This window comes from Engraulis encrasicolus, chromosome 24, assembly GCF_034702125.1.
Source record: "Engraulis encrasicolus isolate BLACKSEA-1 chromosome 24, IST_EnEncr_1.0, whole genome shotgun sequence".
Classification (NCBI taxonomy): domain Eukaryota; kingdom Metazoa; phylum Chordata; class Actinopteri; order Clupeiformes; family Engraulidae; genus Engraulis; species Engraulis encrasicolus.
Window position 1 is genome coordinate 4,693,732 of NC_085880.1, and position 22,599 is coordinate 4,716,330.

General features: G+C 43.1%; 1 protein-coding gene across 1 annotated transcript in view; it reads left to right on the forward strand.

The window, feature by feature from the left end:
* The window catches only part of LOC134441312 (uncharacterized), a 139,271-nt gene extending 117,665 nt beyond the window's left edge, over nucleotides 1-21,606 (forward strand). Inside the window, exons 6-9 of the mRNA XM_063191582.1 lie at nucleotides 18,149-18,271; nucleotides 19,634-19,681; nucleotides 20,563-20,633; nucleotides 21,172-21,606. Coding sequence (XP_063047652.1) covers nucleotides 18,149-18,271; nucleotides 19,634-19,681; nucleotides 20,563-20,633; nucleotides 21,172-21,303 — 374 coding nt within the window. The 3' untranslated portion in view covers nucleotides 21,304-21,606. The remainder of the gene's footprint in view (nucleotides 1-18,148; nucleotides 18,272-19,633; nucleotides 19,682-20,562; nucleotides 20,634-21,171) is intronic.
* Nucleotides 21,607-22,599: the final 993 nt, after the last annotated feature.

Here is a 22,599-nt window from a genome sequence, read left to right on the forward strand (position 1 = left end):
AAGTAATCGATTGTTCCTTGGGTCATGACCAGTCATCCCACTAAATTTCATAAAAATCGGCTCAATTTACGTTTTTGACCTTTTCGTGACCTTGACCTTGACCTTTTAGTGCAGGTTCAATTGTCTCAAAAATAAGGTTTAGGAACATTTCATATAGATTTTTCCAAATTGTGTTTTTTATCAACTACAGACCCCATAGTCTTCAGATCCACCTGTTTCCAATTTTTTTCTGAAGTGGAAACGCCCAAAATCCAAGATGGCGGATATATGGTCATATTCTAACACAATTGAATGTAATTGAAAGAAACATGTCATATACATTTTTGGAATTGGTGTTTTTTATATTTCCTACACCCCCTGAACAAAAAACAACCTGTTTCCACCCCTGTCCCTCAAGTTTTAGTACCAAAATCCAAGATGGCTGACATGACATGTAGCATAAATTATGTATTTGGTGTTTTAAGGTATCTAAAGTCATTGTTTTTCTTGTATTTGTAATATTCACAATGGATAAAGGACTGTTCAGTCAGCTATTACATGAACTTCATTCAAAAATTATTCAATCTGTTGTAAAAATTCAACATGACATCAGAAAAGGCATTGAACGGCTCTTTTTATGACCAGGTAATGTGTCTTATCCTATATATTTGTATGACCCCAATACAAAACAACTTGTTTTTATTTTCCCTTTAACTTTCAGAAGCAAAATCCAAGATTGCTGACATTATAGCAAAATAAGGACATTTTAGTATTTTAACCCATTAAGACATGGTGTTACAAATTTGCTGTTACCAGAATGGCAATGACCAAGTCGTAGTGCATTACTAATACAATACTTCATAGTATTGTAGTGCTATGGTAGTTAACTTTCAATGACTATTACAGCATGCCACAGGAGGTAAGGCGTGCATTAAGGGGCTACGGTCTATAAAGCCATTCTGCAGTATTGTACGCCTATTGGTAATATTTTGATAGGCACGTTATCAACATTTATCTCATATTTTGCCAAAATTCAACATGGTGTCCAAAAACCCTTGAACAAGCAAATAACCTAGATCTCATCTCTATCTGAACTGACCCCTGATCTCAATAGCATAGCAGCAGGTGGAGCCGGTGTTATTTATGACAGGAGTGGAGCCCTCTGTCCATCCTCACGATGCCTCAGTCTCAGAGGTAGAACATCTGAAGTTTGGGGTGACACACCTTAAATTTTGTGCGCAAAGATTGGCTTGCAATTTGCCAGTTGCAAAAAAAAAGGCCTGTTGCCTCCAACTAAACTCTATAGACTGATCAGGAAGTACAAAACAATCCTATTAATTCATTTCATAGAACTATCCAGAGGGGGAAAGATGGTACAGATTCTAAGGGCCCAAGCACTGACAGCACTGACAGGGGCCCTTATGGGGGCCCAAAAATCAAATCTTTTGTGGGCCCCAACATTTTTGGAGGCAGACACAATTTACATTCACATGTGTGCCAGCAATACTTCATGATGCCAAAGGTCTTACAAAGGTATGATAGTGTGGCCATTACTAGGGTCATGGGTGTACACTGACTGTCATGCCAAAGAGCCTAGTTCTGTGAGCAGAGAGCATGGCAAGATTGTTGGAATTGGAGGAATGCAGCATCCCAGGCAGAACATTTGGTTTCATAGCCTTCAGATAAGCTGAAGCCGACCCTGAAGCAACTTTGTAGACCTTGGCCTTGACATAGGCAGCCAAATCAGTGCATATGCAATACTACTGTACAGGTAGCACTGCATAACAGGTACTGTACATTAATTGATTCATAGTCATTTTTGTTTGAACAATAATTTGGACCTGCACACAATCGTATGTGCTTAAATATTCACAAGTGAATGGCTTTATAGACCTGAAATCATTATGTTAATATTGATTTTGCTATATGAAATGTTGGCCATCTTGGATTTTGTAATGGATTTAGTTTATGTGATGGCTGACTTCAGTCATGTAACAAATATTACCAATAAAAGTCAATAATGGCTGAAATATGCCAATTTTGCCAAATATGATGTCAGCCATCTTGATTTTCCCACTAAAAAGCAAACAAAACATTGGAAACAAGTGGTTTTCTATTAAATGTTGTCCTGGAAATAAAAAAAAAAGATTAACTGAAGAAATTAAATCCTTAAAACAGCATTAATGGCGAATGTTCTGTACACAATGGCAGCCATCTTGGATTTGCCATTAAATATTAAGGAAAAAATTGGAAACAGGTGGATTTGTATTCGGGGGGGTCCTAGAAGTAAAAAAAATGCTGAATGGAAAAATCTATATGAAATGTTCCTAAACTTACAACTGAACCTGCACTATTTGACCTTTGACCCAATCACCCCCAAAAAGTAATCGATTGTTCCTTGGGTCATGACCAATCATCCTACTAAATTTAATAAAAATCGGCTCAGTTCTGTCTGAGTTATACGAAGTACAAACAAACATTCACAAATAAATAAATACACAGCGGTCAAAACATAACCTTCGCCAAGACAAAGTCGGCGAATAATAACTAGAGCTGCGAGTGACATATTTCACAATGTTAAGCCAGATCACATAGCGTTGCGTAACTTACGAATCCATTGGAATACGGCAAATCATTTCTAACGCCATTTGTTACAGCAATTACACAAAATAACAGTAAAGCATTACAACATACAAATACAAAAAGGGTAACTTCTAGCCCAAGTTTTGGCTAACGTAGGCGAAGCCATCATAGAAGCAGAAAGCATAGCAACAAACCTGTTCTTCGGAGACTGTTGGTGCGTGCCACAAATGTTTTTGGTAGACCTGGGAAGGCGGTTGGCACCGCAGACACTTTTAGAATTTTCCTTGTAGGTATTAGACTTCGAGAAGGACTTTGAAGTCGTCAGGACTGAAATGGTCACTGCAAAGCACCCGGGTACGGAGCGTCTCCATCTGTGTGTTGTCTAGCCCTGCGACCAGGAGCCAGAGTTTGGTTCTTTCAACATCTTTCACTGGAAACTAATGGAAACTTGTCGATACCCATCTGTAGGCTTTATTATTGCAGTTCGTATATACACACTGATGTACCATGGTGCGATGTCGTTGGGTTTTAATCCACTATTCGATCCGAAAGCAGTTGTAGAACTGACCCTGAGAAAATGGTCTCTCAACATGCCAAAATCCATGCATTGCAAGGTTGGTTTAATTTTAAACTTCACTCTATCCAGACAAATATTTACACTTGCAGTCTGGCATAATAATGGTTTTGTTTTGAATGTTGTTTAAACTGGATAAGACTATTTTTGGGGGCAGGCTACCAATAGCCGTTCACTTTCGCTAGCTCAGCAACATGGACATGTGAATTCACAAGGACTGCATGGAATGTGAAAAAAAACATTCTGGACACATTGTTTACACCCTGGCTGACTCGGAAATGAGGTCCGGTGTCCAAAATCCCGGAGGTCCACTTTAACTTACGACGTCATCATATGTACTTCCACCCAAAGATTTTGCCTCCGCACATCTGGTGAAACCATCCTAGCTCGGTTCGCTCACTGTTTAGTATGTGATGGTGTGGAGATATTGATGTATGCTGACGACACTGTACTGTTCACACACGATAAAGATCAGGGACAGGTGGCCAACAAACTGAGCCAAACACTAACCAATGTCTCAATGTGGTTAAAAAAAACTCTGGTCTCACTCTAAATACTGAAAAAACTGTTACAATGTTCTTTCACAATAGATTTAAACTAAATATTATTCCAGACATGGTATATGTTGATGGAACAAAGTTAAAGAATGTTGATGAATTTAAATACTTAGGTGTGATCTTTAGATTCTGCTCTTAGTTTTAAAAAACATAAAAAGCTGGGTACCGTAAAGTATAGCTTATCTAATTTTAGACATATCTGTTCAGAATTCTGGCGTCAGGGTGTCTGAGTCTGTGTCTGTGTCTGTGTCTGTACCAGTGACGTTTTGCACACGCTGTTATTGTCTCCTACGATTGGTGCAGACCTTCGTGCACGAGCTGGACACGAGCTCATTTGCATAGACTTTCGCGCCACAAACTGGTCAGCAGGGTCGGAGCTATGCGATGCAGCGCAGTGCGACCAGAACAGGAGTCCACGCTGGACTGTTTGTTAATGCAGGAGTCATCTCTACCTTTTCTCTCCGTTTCTTTCAATCTCTCTTTCACTCCACGGACATCTCAGACTCCTAATGTCCACCTCTCTGTGTTATACCGTGCGTCTTTGAGAACGTAAGTTGCTATTACTGTGTTGTTACTGTATTGTTTGTGTACTACTCGCGGTTGTTTGTTATTTTGCAACATCGCGACGGCAGCGCGAGTATGTCCTTGTTTCACTGTTTGTCTGTTATATTTGTAATAGCATTTATTGTTCCTCTATGCCGCGGTTTTGTCAGAATGTCGCTGATTTGTTGAGCAGTGTGTTACTTTGGCAGAGTAGCGTTACACATGTCAGTGTTTCATTCAAGAGCTGCGTGACCTGTTCTCTGTGCGTGTAGTCACGCAGGGAGCGCTCGTCTCGTCCCATTTAAAGGAGCCACGGTCCTTTTTTCCTTATGCAACACACTCGGTGTGTTTCATTGGGTTTGCACTGTGTAACTTGCTGTAGGCATTTACACATGTATGTTGGTTAATGATATTTGTTTTAGACATTTATCCATTCTCTCTGGTAAAGATATTTGCTTTAGGCATTTATCTCTCATTTTTTCCCCTTTGTATATTTTGTATATTGTATTTCATTTATTCAGGAATGTTGTGCATTCGTGTTTATTATGTTCAGGCCTGTTTTGTATATTCATGTTCATTATGTATATATTTACTGATGTCTTTTTGTATTTTCTATTTTATTCTATTTCAGTAAACCACGGTTCATTGGTTTCAAGGGTTCCCTACAACGTGTGTGTGTGTCTCTTCATTTGGGATTATCTATTTTTGTTCTGGCCGGACAACCTGTGCAGTTTACTATTTTCCCTGAATCAGCCCTATACAGTCCTTTCACAGTGTCAAAACTAGCACCATTTTTCACATATCTGTTATTCACTGACTGTTGATGCTGCTGTGACTTTTGGCAATGCTGTGATCATGTCCCACTTACACTATTGTTTGTCAAGCTGGTCCCAGGCCAATACGTCTTAATATCCATTGATTCACGCTATACGTACAAGCAGGCCCTGAAGGTCTTGGACAGAAGATCTTTTCAGTACCACCATTGTTCTATACTGGGCAAGTATAGCATGCTCAGGCTTGAAAACATCATACGAGTTTCTGATTTGCGGCTAATTCTTAAAGTCATTTACAAGGCAGCACCCTCACCTCTAAAAACATCTGTTCAACCCTGATCTGAACAGATGAGCAGAACCTCAAGATCCACCAGTAGGGTAGATTGTAGTCTCCCAGGCAGACGACGTACTTTTGCTCAATCAGCCTTCTCATTTAGGGCAACTCTCTAGGTCGTCCTCAGACGAGCCTTCCATCGTTGCTTCCAGTCATCCCGATTCTCCATACATCTTTTCAGTTCGCTGGTACTCTGGGCTCCGGTGATCTTCTTGAGTATGTCCACAAATGTTAGTGTGGGACGTCCTCTTAACCGGCACCTATGTGATGGTTCCCATAGCACCAGTTTGCTGTGCCTTTGGCAATGTCCTGCAAGTCTCATTCTCCTTACAGCTATCTTCTCGCTCACCCTTGGTATTCTCTCGTATAGGATTTCGTTGGTTACATGTGCAATTTTACTGATGTTAAACACTGCACGCAGCATCCCGGTGTAGCACCCATCAAAGGACTTCTGTAGGGTTGGTTTCAGGGTCCAGCATTCACTGCCATAGAGGAGGACGGACTCTACTGACACGTAGAAGAAGCTGAGTTTGATTGGAAGGGGGAGATTGGAGTTCCATACACTGGCCATACCGTTCAGGGCCCTCCACGCAAATGCCTTCCTCACTTTTAGATCTTGCTCAGTAGAGTTGACCCATGAGCCCAGGTATTTGAAATCGTCAACTTCTTTCAGCACAGTGCCTCCTGCTGTACTCAGAGGTTGATGTTCAGGTGGGATGTTGCAGGTGATGATCTCAGTCTTCTTGGCGTTAAGCCTGAGGCCGACCTTGGCCCACTCTAGCTCTACCCTGCTCAGTAGAGTTTGTGCTTGTTCCACATTATCAGAGAGCAAACTGATATCATCCGCAAAGTCAAGGTCTGTGAGGTCCACTGCGGGGTATCGACTCGACTTCCTTGGAGATAGTGTGAAGGCAAGTTCCTGCGCTCGCCCACTGATTGCCCTCCTGAGCGCATAATCAAGGACTATGATGAAGAGGAAGGGGCTATTGTGTGTCCCTGCATAACTCCAGCCAGGATGCCAAACTCCTCACTGTTGCCATCTGGGGTCACCACCTGGTCCTTGTTCCTGCGTACATGGACTCTATTGCTCGGAATAGGTTGGGGGGAATACTGTATGCCTTCAGGATCTTCATCATCACGCCTCGGTGGATCGAATCAAAGGCTTTTTTCTGGTCAATGAAGCATAGTACTGCTGTCAAGTTCTTCTTCTTCACCTCCTCAATCATTCTCCTTAGTGCCAAGATCTGGGATGTAGTGGTGCGTCCCTCACGAAAGATGATCTGGTTCGTCCTCAGAAGAGGGTCAATTGCCTGCCGGACCCTGTTTAGGATCATGCGGTTGTAAAGTTTCGCAGTGATGCATGTCAGGCTGATGCCTCGATAGTTGTCTGGCTTCGAGAGGTCTCCGGATTTTGGCACTGGCACGATGTTTGATAGAGACCACATATCAGGCAGCCGATTGTGCAGCAGGACAAAGTTGCAGAACTCCAAAATGATGTTGTCAATGTCAGTTCTTCATCACCTCTGGGGGTATACCATCAGGACCAGCACTCTTTCCTGCTCTTACGGTGGTTTTTGCCCTGGAGAGTTCTCCAAGAGTGAAGGGGCCGTCATTGATGTTCAGGTTTGGGAGGACTGATGGTACCTCAACTGCTTCTGCTGGTTCTCCCAGCAGCCTTTGGAAGCTTTGCTTTCAGGGCAACCAAATCTTGGAACAGTCTACCCAGTGACTGTTATATTCCCAAAATAACGAGAGGCACAACTTACTTTGCCTGATATCAACTGAACATTTATTTCCTGTAATCCCAATAACCCCTGCGCCCACCTATGGTGGCCTTTCAGTGTCAAACGTGGGCAAACGTGAAACTCGTGAATTGCCTATGAGTTAACTCAATGGTACGCAGGTATACTGCAACATTATGAACACAACATTTCCCCCCCTCTCCCTAAAACTCAGACATGAAAAGTGGCAACAAAGTCTTCAAAGTGCCCAGGGCGTGTACGGGCCCTGACCGTGCGTGGCTCAAGAGCAAGGGGTACCGGCAGTGGGGCTGAAGGAGAAGCCAGGCACCGGGCAGCTGGTGGCACCACTACGGCAGGCAGTGCAGCGGCTGGATCTGGCACCGGAGGGGCTGCAGGCAGTGCAGTGACCGGATCTGGCACCGGAGGGGCTGGCTCAGTTGCTGGGTTGATCTGCTCCATTGGCTCAGCGGCTGAGTTTCTCGGCACCGCCCCTGTCAGGTGAGGTTGATGGAGAGGGGAAGGCACCCTGCAGAGGCAGCTGGCATGCAAACGGGAACCATCCGTCAGCTGAAATGAAGCCGGACCAAGCTGCCGAGTGACTTGGCATGGGGCCGACCAGAAGGATGACAGCTTGTTAGCTCTGTGGGGCCGGCAGACTCTGACCCAGTCTGAAACTTAAATAGTAGGCCACTTGGTCTTGTGCTTTTTGTCAAACCTCTGCTTCATGGAATGGTGTTGTCTCTTGAAGTGGGCTTTGACTGCTGCTGGGCCTGGCCTCCACGGCTGTGGCCATTGGCAGACGGAATCTCGACAGAGGTAGCACCAGTTCCCTCTTCAGCATAAGTGCGGCAGGTGAGACCCAAGTTGTAGAGTGGATAGTTGCTCTGTAGTGGAGGAGGGTCTGAGACAGTGCTGCCTTGAGCGAATATCCCTCCACTATGTGAGCACGCAGTGCATTTTTTAGGGATCGATTGAATCGTTCCACCTCGCCATTGGCCTGGGGGTGGTAGATGGAGGTAAGGCAAGGAACGTCGTAAATTCTGAGGACAGGAACTGGGGCCCGTTGTCCGTGGTGATTGCGCGTGGCAGGCCCCAGCCGGAAAACAGTTGGTTAAGGAAGTCGATCACATAACTGTACCCATGGGAGCCACCTCAGGCCACTTGGAATGCAGGTTGTAGACTACCACGAGGAGCCTCTGGTGGTGTGGCATGTTTGGCAGTTCTCCACAGATATCAAGCTGTAAGTGGTCCCATGGTGCAGATGGCCAGTCTATTGGCTGTAGTGGAGTTGGAGTGGGTAGCCCAGTCTTCCCGCTGATGAGGCACGCATTGCAGTTGCGGGTTAGGTCCTCCAGTGCCCAGTTCCCGGCACCTTTGCTTGATCTTGACAACGCCGAGGTGTCCCTGATGTGCCATCTGCAAGACACACTCTCTGAGGGATGCTGGAATGACAGCACGGACGACAGGGGCAGTTCGTACTTCATGGTACGGCTCCAGTTCTGGTGGGAAATGGGCAGGCCACCCATGTCTGATGTAGTCGCACAGTCTGCTGAAGGTGGGCTCTGCTGTCGAGGCGGAGTCCAGATCCTGGAGGGAGACTGTGTCTTTCAGGGGAGAGTGGACCAGGTGTACAATCTCCTCCTCGTCCTCTGTGAAGACAGCAGAGCAGTGGACGGTGTCCTGTTCATCCGCTGGGGATGGAGCCGGGCAGTGGGTGGTGACCGGGCGGGACAGTAAATCTGCTACTACTTTGGACTTGCCAGGCATGAATTGTAGTTGGATGCTGTAGGCGGTCTGACCACCTGTGGAGGCGGAGGGGCCTGTGTCCCCCTCCCGAGGCTGACATCAGGGTTGTCAGGGCCTGGTGGTCTGTACGTAGGGTAAAAGGCCGTCCGTACAGGTACAAATGCCATCGTTCACACAGCCCAGATGCAGGCAAGTGCTTCTCTTTCACCCACTGAGTATTTCTGTTCAGTGGGGCTTAGTGCTCGGGAGGCGAAGCCTACGGGCTTCTCCACGCCATCCTGAAACTGTGACAGGACGGTGACCAGGGCGAAAGCAGATGCATCAGAGGTGAATACTATAGGGCACTAGAGTTGGAAGTGTGCCAGGACCGGGGACGTGGTGAGGAGCTGCTTTAGTTCGTCGAATGCTGCCTGGCAGTCCGGGGTTCAGATCCAGGGGGCATCGTGCTTGAGAAGCATTCTCAGTGGGGCTGTGACAGTGAAGAAAAGACCTTCAAGCCATATAATGCAGTGTACAGACCAAGAGCGAACGGAACGAACGAAGCGACGGAAGTCATTATTTCTCTATGGAGGGCACGCGACCTACGCTACCAAAGCGAATTCGCCAGGAGGGAAGCTTCTTGCGCTACCAGAGCGAATTTTGAAGATTAAACTAAATCTAATCGCAGGCGAATTCGCTCTGACGCTGTTCGGCGGCAACCAATCGGAACGTTCATATCTCCGAATGTCCCAGGCTGTCAAGCCAGAGCCGTTATGTGATTAGCTGCATCAAACATGTCAATGCTGCGTCTCGAGCGAATACAGCGTATTCAAGGCGAAACTTCTTCTGCTACCCACGCTACCAGGCAGCGTAGTTCGCTCTTGGTCTGGACACGGCATAAGTGGATGGTGAGTTCTTCTGGTGTCGGAAGGGGGTACTTGTCAGGTACCACTGCCTTGTTGACCTGCTGAAGGTCAACGCAGACTCTCAGGCCACCTGACTTCTTTTTGGCGATGACAAGGTTAGACACCCATGGGGAGGCATCAATGGGTTCTATGATGCCCTCACCCTGGAGGCGGGTGAGCTCCTGTGTAACGCCTTCCCGAAGTGCCAGTGGAATACGCCGGAGGGGCTGAACCAGTTCAGGCTGGCGTTGTTGCCAGGGTGATGTCACTTGTAGTATCTGTGTTCCGCTGTTGTCATGTAGAGTAAAGCCCAGGCTGAGGAAGAGGTCGAGGCCCATGATGTTCTCGCCATGGCGCTTGATGTGGAATGGGAAGTGGTTCACAGACACAGAGGCGTAGCGAACTGGGAGGTAGAATAGACAGACAACATCAATTTTGCTTCGGCCGTAGCCGCACAGAGCAGTGGATGGGGACAACAGTTGTCTGTTTGGGAAGAGCAGTTTACATGTGTCAACATTCAGCAGTGACACTTTGGCCGATGTATCGAGGAGAGGAGGAACACAGCAGCCATCCCGGTATATGGGGCACCTGGAGAATGTCACTGGATGAGGGCCCACTGTGCGCACTGGAACCACAGGGTCATGTGACTGTCCAGGATAGTCGGCCGGAGCTGATCGGCAGCATTTAGCAAAATGGTTAGGTTTCTGACACTGTCTGCATGTTTGGCCCTGTCACAAGGTACCGTGCAGGCAGTCAAGTGGAGGCGGAGGCGGAACAGGATTCGGTTGCAACCCTTGTTTTTTGTTTCTATTTTCTTCAGTCACCGATAACCACATGCAGGATACTTTGACTCGATCAAAATAAAGAAGGTAAACAAAAATGCACAGGATTTCTAAAATCCAGAAAATTGATAAATGCTAAATCAAAGTCAAAGTTAGCTGGGTACAGCAATAACAAAACTAGAGATGCACCGGATCCAAGATCCGGTTTCGGATCCGGCAGGATAATAGGGTTTTTCACCGGATCCGGTTCCAGGATCCAGGATCCGGTAGCCAAGGCTTTTCAGTCAAAATAGTTTGAGCCAACGTGATAAAAAGGGCCCATGTGTGCGAGTTGGCTATGTGTTTCAACCCTTTCGTAGGATCCGGTATCCGGTATCCGGTTCCGGATCCGGCAGGATCTTAACCCTTCTGTTGTGTTCGGGTCATTTTTGACCCGTTTTGAAGTTTAAGTGTAAAAAAACCACACTTTCCTTTATTGTCCTGGAATGAGGCTCCATCTAATCCTCAATCACAATCATTTCAGCAGAAAAAAATAAGTTTTATAATTTTAGTAAATTTTCAAGGTCTAAAAAAAAAAAAAAAGTTACATCTGTGGTGTTTGGGTCAAAATTGACCCGGCATAGATTTTTGGTTGTTGTATGGCATTTCTGAAAAGCTGTTGGTTGCCCTTTGTCCTCAGTTTGGTGATTCATGGTGAGGAAAATATATTTCTTACCTTAATTTTTTCCCCCCAACTTTTTCATATAACAAATCCAAGATGGCCGCCGGACAGTCCCATACACTACAATGTGTCATATCTCCTGTTGTGAAAGGAGTACAGATGTATTTTTGGTGTCTACTCATATGTTTTCATGGTCAGGGAATCCATTTCTGCATTATATAATGAGATTTTTTGCACATTTTATTTGCAAAATAAGTTTTTGCACATTATTTTGTCCAAAAACTTATCAAAAATCCATAATGGCACCCAAACATGTATAACTGGTCTTACACTTTCCATAAAGTTGATGTGACAATGAGATAAGGGTCCATGTTCATAGCATAGTGGATTCATATGAATAGTGTGACTTTTTTCATTTTCATTGAGGTGTTCATTTCCTATATATTTGCCTTAGATAGGCAGAATAGCTGTGAATCTGACAGAAGTGTTATTTTGTATATTTACCTCAATAAAATCATATAAATATTGAAAAACACCAAGGCAACATATTTCAACATTCATTTTATGCACTGAAAAGCTAATTTAGTTGACATTTGGTCTCTATCCTGCTATACTATAAATCTCTTTGGGTTGGTTTGGACCAGAACACCACAAATGTCACTATTGATGATATTTTCTAATATTAGAGAAAAACTAATAAAAGAAAATTGGGGGTTGTTGTACTCTCATATCAGCTGTATCCTAAAAATCAGGATCCGGTGCATCTCTAAACAAACCGGCAATGATAACGTGCCAACCAAATATCTCTACACTGAGCATAAAGGAGCCTACCATCAGAGGTGCATTCAGGTCAATGGCTAAAGAAAGAATGAAAAGAGAACCATTTTAAAGAGCCTAGGTCCCCCATACTCAAATAGCGGGCATCTATTTTTGGCCCTCGAATAAATTTGAAAATTTAAAAAAAAATAAAAAAAAAAATTTTTTTTTTTTTTTGATCCGATCGCGCTGTCGGCTCTTATTTTGAAATAGCGCCACAGACGCTATGAAGAAGCGTGCCGTGCCCCGCCCCCTCAGGCAGTTTCTCCCTGTTTGTCAGTCACTGCAGGCGCCGGTCCGGACAGAACAGAAGCACCTACGACGGTGGCAGGTTGTGAGGTAGACTACAAGGGAAGGACTGTATCAGAGCCTGTAAATAAATTATTCACAAAGTTCTCTATGCCTCGTTTTTGAAAGTAATGGTCCACATTTGATTGCAAACAGTGTGTTAGGACTTCGAATTGGTTTAGCAGTAGCTGTAGCTAGTTGCTAACACAAATGAAGTTCTAATTTCTCTGGGCAAACTGTGTTTGAGCTCTGCTGGCAGCTAACTATTGGTAGCCTATTGAAAACGAATTGCTCAATAAACTTTTCACACTTCACATTTCACCCTCATAGGACTGCTAACCAAGTTATGAGCAACTTGACAATTTATTATTGGCTTTTGCATTTAATCAACATTGAATCAAATGAGCCATTTTCTTGTTGGCAAAACCTGGTGTTGTCCTATCTATGTGTCCTCCTCTTTGTTGGGTCATCTGATTCTCATTATGCATGTGAGAGCCCATAATAAGCAAGATTTGTTTGAAAAGTGTTATCTTCAGGCTTATTGGTTTTCTCACTAAGAAATAAATCTTTATGAATGTAGTCTGCAAATATAGGCTAACAGATAATCTTGTGTCATTTTTTTTTTAAATACTAAAGGGTGGGTGGCAATGAGAGAGCAAGGCAGGCACCTCACCCATCCTGTCACTGGAAACGAAATATCTGCTGTGGGTGTGAGTGCGTGTGTATTGTGCTTGTGCTTACAAAGGACTTATCATTTTTTATTTAATTTGTATTATTTGTATTATTTTTATTTTTTGGGGGGGGGGAGGGGGCTCGCGTCGGCCCGGCCCGGCCCGGCCCGGCCCGGCCCTTTATTGGGAGGAATTTTGAAAAACTGGCCCTCGGGGACTTTTAATTGAGTACCCCTGGCCTAGGTGCTCGCGCTCCCAAGTGGAACATACCACTGTTACCATAACCGAAGGGGGAAATAACACTTATCAACATAAATGCATCAAAACAAACTAATGCAACATAATTGGCTAACTCAAAGCACATATACTGTAACCGGAAATCAAAAAATATAAACTGAAAGTGAAATAAAAACATAAACATATGTTTAAGGCAAAATAATCATTAACGGAAGAAACCAAAGATCGTGCACGCGCGGTGCTCGGCACCGCGAACACGCCCCGACAGAAAGAGACAGTTTAAAAATGTCAAGCTAGCGAAGTGTGCACCCTTGCTAACCCTAGTGAGGTAATGATGGAAAGCTCGCACATCCACAGGAACGTCTGACCTGGGAGCAGGACCACAAGTGACTTGATGATAGTGAGAAAAAGTCCGCTGACGACCAGGATTTCTTTTGCTCCCAAAATTTATTTTAGCGTGACGTTTCGGGTTTTACCCCTTCTTCAGACGTGACAATACATGGAAAGTACACCCCATATATACAAATACCAAGTGATCACATGATCCCATTGCAGGTGTTAACAATTGCTATGAATAAATTGGCTCACAAGTCCCACCACTCATTACTCACAGAGCTGATGACATCACACATGTTACAAATGACACTCCCCTACACACACACAGGTGACACTATATACATATGTTCATATACACCGGAAAACCCATCAGGAATGCTAGATTGTGAAAAAAATAAATGAAAATAAAAAGTAAATGAAAAAAAGGCAAATATGCCTGAAATACCATTCCCCGTTATATACATGTTTGGCAAGATTAGTCAAAAGTGTTGGCACAAGTGATATTAAGTCCATCACGGGGGCATGTGAAGAGAAGTCCTTTTGCACACAGTTTCAGGAGACACCACATCACGTATGCATAACGGAGGGCCGCAGAACCGCCCCTGCTCTCAACAATATGACACAATGTCCAAAAGTCTGTATGCTTAAGCACAGTAGTTACAATAGCGTGTTAGTGTAGGGTTAGTGTAGGGGCTGGAGCGAAAGTCAAGTTCAAAAGCCTCTGGGATGACGTGCTGACCAGGCACGGCATCACAGGCCCCTAGCAGGACAGTCCTGGGTTCTTGTGGCATCGCGGTTGGAGCCACAATTTCCACAGCGTCTCTGTGGTTGTGATTGTTGGGGGCGGGCGACCTGCACCGCAGCTGGCTGGACTGGATCTTGTACCTGCACTGGCTGCACTGACTGTCCTAAAAGGGCTGTGGACTTGTTGTCCATGACGTTAGTACGGGGCTTGCCTTCAACTATTTTAGCCGCACATGAAGTAGCTGTCTCTATTTTCAAGGCGAGTATCAGTGCATCTTCCAATTTTAGTGTGTCATCTTTGAGTAGTAAATCCTCTTGGACTCTGGGATTCGACGTTTTCTCAATGAGCTGGTCTCGTATGAGTTCGTCTCGCATTGTTCCGAAGTTACATTGCTGCGCTAGGGCTTTTGATTCAGCTACAAACTTCCTAGCAGACTCACCAGTGCGTTGGCATCTCTGTCTGAATTCCAGCCGACTGAAAAAAGTGTGTTCCGTGACTTTTTGAAATAATGAGAGGCACACTTTACTTTACGTGATATCAACTGAAGATTTATTTCCTGTAATCCCAATAAAGGAAACACCTATGGCCTAATTAGTACCTGCATTTAGCAAAATAAATAGCCCTCTCAAGTCAATGGCATCTTGCATAAACACTTTATTTTTGTGTGTGCACAGTATGAGCATGTGTTTTTACTTCATTAGTTAGATTATCTAGGAAGTAAGCCACTGTTTGTTGACAATGTGGTAAAAACAGCTTTTAAGTTGTTCAAATCCAAAATATAGAGGTGTATCATCATAGATGTAGGTCTTGGCTGTGCAGTGAATGCATTGGCCAAGCCCCCCATGTTTAACATTTTTCATAAAATGGGCTCTTTCTTGTTTTGTCAACAGCGGCAGACAGAATTAGAAGTAAAAACACATGTTTACTGTATTAAAGTGAATTACTTTAACAATTCAACATAACTGTAGACACTTATTGTATGCATATTCTTAAAACATGTCAAAAATACGTAAAACATGTGTTTTTTGGTGAACTCCATCAGATGTCACCACCGTCAGGTTTTCTGACAAAAAAACCTCCAAATGCACCTCAGTGGTGGCTAGAGTATCATTTTGGATCACAATTATTACTAACATGCCTAGTAATGTTTCATTAACCAGCACAATTTAGTAAAATATGGAACAACATGATGAGCAGAACAAAATCTGACGGTGGTGACATCTGACGGTGTGAGACAAAAAAAACACTCTTTTAAATATTATGCATTGTTTGTTCACATTAGCCATTTCATTTTCGCTCTGTTTCTTGGGTGCTTCATACCTTTTCTGACAAAAATTATATTTATTAACATTAATGTAATACAATACTATTAAAACCCCCGACGGTGTTGACAGTTTATGGTTGGGACAGTACCAGTGTCCAAACAAATTAACAAATTGAGGACAAAATAATAAACTTACAGGAGCTTCAGTGATGGTGAAGTAGGCAGTAGAGCTAAAGGTTTGAAAGGGGGTCCTCAGTAATGAAAATTACCTTGTGCATACCTGATTTTATTGTCTTTTAGAAAAAATCTGACGGTGGTGACCAATATGCTGGACACATTTTGAGCAATCGGTAAATAATAGTAAATATTGTTTTACATCCACTATGTGCACATCTGTAGAACCACTTTAATATGGTCTTCCACATCATGGTAATATTGTTCAATTCTGTTAGTGATTTTTGTATTTTAAGTCAATTGAAATGATGATGCCAGTCCTTGGGACAGGCGTTTTTACAGGGTGTGGACAGGTTTATAGCCATGAAAAGTAATAAAATTACACTTAAATATTTCAAACAACTGTGTATTCGTGTGACAGACCCCTTGGCCATTACCTGGGTTCATTTTGTTTGTGAAAATTTAGTTGATTTTCAACAGAATTAATATTTTACTGCAGGGACATGTTTTTGCCAAACTTTCAAGAATCAGTGACCTTCGAGTTCACACTCCTAAAGTTCCCCGCCCTACTCACCTCGCACCCCACTGACTGTCTTCACCGTCGGCAGCCCTAACCGGCTACGAACGGCACCCGCCCCCCAACCGTGAGTGTAGCTCGGCGTGAATGCACACGCTACAGCTTCCACTCCTAGCAGCCCGGCCCTCTCTCACGCTGCCCGCTGTCTGTCTTCGCCGCCGGTAGTCCTAAGCGACTACGAACGGCAACCACCCCCCCAACCTTGAGTGCGACTCGACATGGAAAGCGTTCGACTCCTTCCCAGCTCCCCCACCGTGTGCTTGTCACTTCTATTTCTCTACAGTACTTCCCACTCTCAAACGCCACCATCACCTGTAATGAGCCACAGCGCGTGCCAATTAGCCCACAGGTGTAGACCATTAAGTCACCCACTGCTATCCTTAACCCCTCCCCGCTCCACAACCAACTACCCTACCCATAAGCATAACATAACCAATCATTACAATATTAATTAGCCATTAGGTTATTCTTATCTCAGAAAGTGTTACAGGTTCAGGGTTTTCTTCTACTATCAAGTTTAAATAATGGTCATACACAGGCTATTAAATGTTTGAATAGTGTGTCAAAATAGGCCTACGTTACATCACTATGCAGTATCTATGCAGTATCTATGCAGAGCAGGGGAAAAAGTTCAGGCTCAGGATTTTTTTCACCATCACCCCTGTTTCATTCTCCTTGTATGACTTGTGCATATGAAGAAAGTGACAATAAAAGCTGACTTGACTTGACTTGACTTGACTTTTGCAACACTATATCGGAGTCAACAGTCAGCTTTCTCCCAGGCTAAGGTAACCTATCCAGAGGAGAAAATTGGCAAACGTGATTTTGTACAGTCAAGTCCAACCAGACTGCCTGACAAAATGCATAATACGTACAGATGAATAGTTCTTCAAACAGCTCAGATACAATTCACAATTCTGCCCAATGCCCATTTACATTTGAAGCAATGATTTGGACTGTACTCACTTGTAAGGGAAAAAAAGGGGGGGTGGGTGTAGTCGGCCAGCTGTTGTATCCCTTTCAGTGGTTATTGTGTGTTTTGTATTTCTAAATAACATTGTGTAGCCTGGTAGTGGCTAGGTGTGTATGATTGTTTGTAATTTGCTGTCGCTCAAAGGCTGCATGGACGTGTGGGGGACGTGACCCAATATTGTGTTATTTAGAGAGCATATGAAACCATTCCGATCACCTGTTATACTTGAATGACTGTACTGAAAACTATAAAGAAAATGAAACGAATGCCGCACACTCTGCTCCATGTTTTATGTTTTGTGCTGAAAACTATACCAACTGAAATGTAAATACACAGTACACACAACACACTATTTAGCTGCCAATGCTACTATCACTATGTCAGAATTGTCACACTAGGATATTTTTGGAAATGCACAACAATACTGCTTTTTAATATGTTCTCTGTATGTCTTCTGTTGTCCAGCCTTGCGCTTTAAATGTCTGTATATTTATTTTATGGGTACTCTAGGTGTACTGTATGTGTACTGTGTATGTCTATACTGTCTATGTCTATACCTATGTCTGCATGGGAAAGTAAGAAACGTAGTTTCAATTCTTTGTATGAGTAGTACATGTAAAGAAATTGACAGTGAAGCCGACTTGACTTGACTTGACAATGACAGCCAGCACATCAGCAAATGAGTTACAATCACACACTTTATACCGGTAGCTCTCCTATGGGACTTTCAATGCGTAGCTACTTAGCACGTTGCTCCCATATGCTGTGCATGCATTCCAGACTGCTTGGAAATGGGAAACCCAAGTATAAAACAGTTCCAATCTAGACATGACAATATTTTTTTCTGCTCAACCGTACAACTGCAATATAGAAAGAATGGATCTAATGTACAACCTAATATTTTTTCAGATCGCAAGATTTTTACATGTATGCCTGGCAAAAGCAGTTCAAGGCCTACATGTTCTTCTTATAATGAATGTGGATTTCATGGGCTTGATACAAAAGGCCACTTCAACTGTGATGTATGTTTTGGTAAGTATTAATGTTTTTGTTAAATTTATGTTATTGGGTCATTTTGCTCCAATTGAAAAAATCTCCATGCACTCGCATCTCAAAAAAGTCTGGAAATATTTCTGGGTGTACCTTAGACATCCAAGAGAAAGGATTGATATTATCTATTGTCAATTCAACTCTTCATCTTTAACTCAACATTTCAACTCCCCCACCAACCTCTAAATGTTCACATAGGAATCTCTGTGTTCTTCCCAGACCTAATTTTACACCTCATAGAACTTTCACATTCCTCCACAAACGTGCTCATTTAGAAGTTATTTCATTTTCAACTCAAATAGTTTCAAATTCAACTCCTCCACCAACCTCTAAAGTTTCAACTACCCTTTCCCTCCCACTCGCTTCCATTTCCATATACAGCTCTGGCAAAAATTGAGAAACCGCTTCAAAATGTTCAGTTTTTCTAATTTTGTGGACAGGTATGTGCTGGAGTAAAACAAACATTGTTATTTCTTTCTATAAAATACCGACTACATTTCCTCTTAATATGAAACCAATGAGAAGGGTCAGTGACTCAAGTTGTCCGGGTGGTACTGCAGGTACATTAGTTGGTGCTCACGGGCTTCAACTGAGCTGCCAAAAATAACTTTGTTACAATGTTTTTTTTCCCCGTTGCATATTTTTTTTGCCCCAGAATGTTAATATCACATTCACAACTAACCATAGTTATTAGCAGGATTTTTTTTAATTCATGAGGTTACTGAAAAATTGGAGTAAAAAATATCTCAGCATTTCGCCCTATTGACCGGTTTCCAAGTCATCACTTGACCGCAGTTGTCATTTAGGTGGAACTGACTTTTTTGAGGGAACAATAGGAGTCAATGTAGTGACCCTTCTCATATATTACACTTTCTCTGGTATGGCTCTGTTCAGAGGAGTCCCCTGGTTTTCTATGATCACAAAGGAAAGCAGATATTTCGGGGACAGCAGCAGCGTAGACAATGCTCACTAGGGATGTTAACCGGTAGCCGTTTAACCGGTAGTTGACCGGATCAATGTTAACCGGTTAAAAATTTCTCTGCCGGTTAACAGTTGTTGTTTTTTCACCATCCCTAATGGTCACTCAATGTAAGATTATGAGAGCAAACAATCCCCCCATGCACAGAGCAGACAACATGACAAAGAATAACCTATGCCATGTTATACATGACAAGGTGGAGATGGGCAGGTGGTTGGTTGCAAGAATCGAGCAGCTGGAGTTGAGGGAGGGAAAACATCTGAAAGGCACCACATTTTCCACTGATGCTTACTTTGTCTTTTCATAAAGATCTAGTAATTACTGGATTGTGAAAATAACTTTTTTTGCAAACATTTTGTTACCAGACTCTATAGACCCAAAAGGATTGGAAGAAGAAACCCTGAAGAAAAAAAGTAAGTAAATGTTAGCCTTTTCTCTCCTTAAAAAGACATCTGCATGAGTGCTAGTTTCCTTGAAGGAGCATCCCGGCAAATGTCAACATCCATTGCTCACACTACCCTTGACTTCTCAGTACTTGAAGATGTTCAGTCCTTTCCGAGTCCCTGTCCATTGTAATTGGAATATGGTTTGTTAACATAAGCAAAAAGGGAAAGAAATCTGGTGCCACACGGATGTCTATTTTCTGTAATTTATTTTTTAGTGCAGTGAGACTAACGTTTCGACATGCGTCTTCATCAGAGTCCTCGAGGAAAATAGACATCCGTGTGGCACCAGATTTCTTTCCCTTTTTGCTTATGTTTTAGTCTTGCTCTGGTTGCACCGGATTGTTAATTTAGAAGCGTGGAGTGCGTATCTCCTTTGTTTTATGGTTTGTTAACATTTTTAATGAACTCCAACTGTTCCATATCATCAGAAAGGACTGACCATAAAATGCTGTCAAATTCAGCAAGTCAAATACAATTTCCCATTGTTTCAAAAGGGTGTTTTTTGCATAGATTGGTGTTTCTCAATGGGGGCTCTACAGCCCCTTAGGGGTTATTGGGGAGCCCTATGGGGGCGTTCATGAGAAGGATACAGCTTAGAGGGGGTGGCGCTTAGTTGCCATTAGGGGTCATTAGTCCGTTTAATTTTTTTTAATAGGAGGGTGTAGGCAGGCTTATGATTATGTCAGGGGGGCTTTGGGACGCATATGATTAGGTCCAGGGGGCTTTTACTCAAAACGTTTGAGAACTACTGGTGTAGATGAAGTAGGTAAAATGGAATCATAGTGGTATGTGACTGCATTGGCCATTTATTGTTGTAACTTTTTTTAACTGTCTTTTTTTTTTTACAGATATTGGCCTGAGCCTTGGCATATTATTGACCTTGGCTCTAGTAGCAGCAGCAGTACTAGGAGGCCTTTGCGTAAGTGGTCTCCAAATGTTTTATTTTAGCATTCCCTAGACTAAATTCAGTAGCAGCTCATGAGTAGTCAGAATGACAGGGCAGATAGTCTGATACTTAAGTCTATGATGAGTTCATTATATGATATACATTGCCAAGACACAAAAAGCAGATGTCTATGGAAGTGTGTACCAACAGAAGGAAACCCCTGAGACAAGCTGTGTATATAGTTTTACAGTGGCTATAAAAAGTGTACACAGCCCTGTTAAAATGCAAGTTGCATCTGTAGTTCCTGACATTAAAATATAATGAAATACAATAGAATGTTAGTTGCTACTGTTTTATGTTATCATTTAAAGGTAAAAGACAATCCTTGGGTGACGTAGTGTCAGATTGAAAGCAACATACCTACATGTAGTATTACCTATATAGCTTCACATTGAAAATATTTGACAGTATATTGACACTTCAGGTAACTTTCTAGATGGGTAGAGTGTTACCTATTTAGGTTTTAGCGATAATCACAAGTCTAACTTCTTGGTTTCTTTTTGTCATTCAGTGCTGGAATAGAAAAAAAAAAAGACCGCGTGCTAAGACGCTGTCACAATGTCGCTATCAGGCCACCAGGAAGTCCTCGGATGCAGCAGATGCAGCAAATACCACCAGCAGTAATGAGATTGCAGACATCTAAACTTAGAATTCCACAAACTTACCATAAACTAAACTTTGGGTGAATGTTGCGTCGTGCAGCTAATGTTGCAGCTAATGTTGGCCATTGTTGCACAACGCAACATCCAGCATCAATGGGTTAATATTTGTTTTTTGGCTCCAATATTCTGACTTTTACTTCTTGTTTACCTTCAAAATTATCACAGTATCCCCAAGGTTTTTGGTGTGATGCCGAACACCAACGGTGGTGGAAGGAGTGAATAACTGAAATAACACTAATACTAAACTAACACTTAATTAACATTAATTTCACTGTGTGCACTGTGAGCTGTGGTATGAGCCATGACCAATCACAACACTCCCTATCTCAGTTTGTAGAGTATGGCGTGCTCTTATCCAGATAGTTTATTGGCTTCTTGGGTTTGGGTGCTCTTTAGTCCAGGGTATAGTACTTCCAGGATCAAAAAATGAGAATAAATTCTCTGACTAAGGCACTCCAAATTAAAATGTCTTTATTGATATGACAGGTCCTACATGGACATATTAAAAACAAGGCCCACGCGTAGCGGCATGAGTGCCTTCTTCAGGGCCTTCTTTAGAGTCTTTGGAATCCCTTTTTAGCTATTGCAGAGGTGTTGGTGCTCCATGACAAGTCCTGGCTGATGGTGTTAAAAGCGGAGATGTAGTCGATGAACAGCATCCGCACATAGCTGTTTGGTTTTTCCAGGTGTGAGAGGGCAGTGTGAATGGCCAATGAAATGTTCGCCCTGTAGGCAAATTGATGCGGGTCGAGGGATGGTGGGGTGATGGACTTGAGCTGTGCTAGCACCAGTCTTTCAAAACATTTCATCACAATAGGTGTGAGCGCTACAGGGCGGTAGTCATTGAGAGGCATGATGGCCGCCTCCTTTAGAACAGGAACGATGGTACTGGTTCTCAGACAAGTGGGGACTGCAGCTTGTTCTAGGGAGATGTTAAATATGCAGGTAAAGACTGCACTTAGTTGGCCTGCACAGTGCTTTAGGACCTTCCCAGGGACCCCGTCTGGTCCTGGTGCTTTGTGAGGGTTAATGCTGCTGAAGGTTCGCCGAACCTTGTGCTCGCTTAACACCAGTAGGCCTACATGTGAGCTGAATGGCATTACATACTAGCGAAAGAAGTAAAATACTAAGTCATCAGGTTGCTGTATGTTTGATTTTTACTTGTATTGTCATACATAGAGTACATAATATGCTGCTGATCAGGGGTGCCCATAGATCGTATGTAAATCTATGGGTGTGCCACGGTTAACACTGTTTTAGTGGGAAAACTGTGAAAC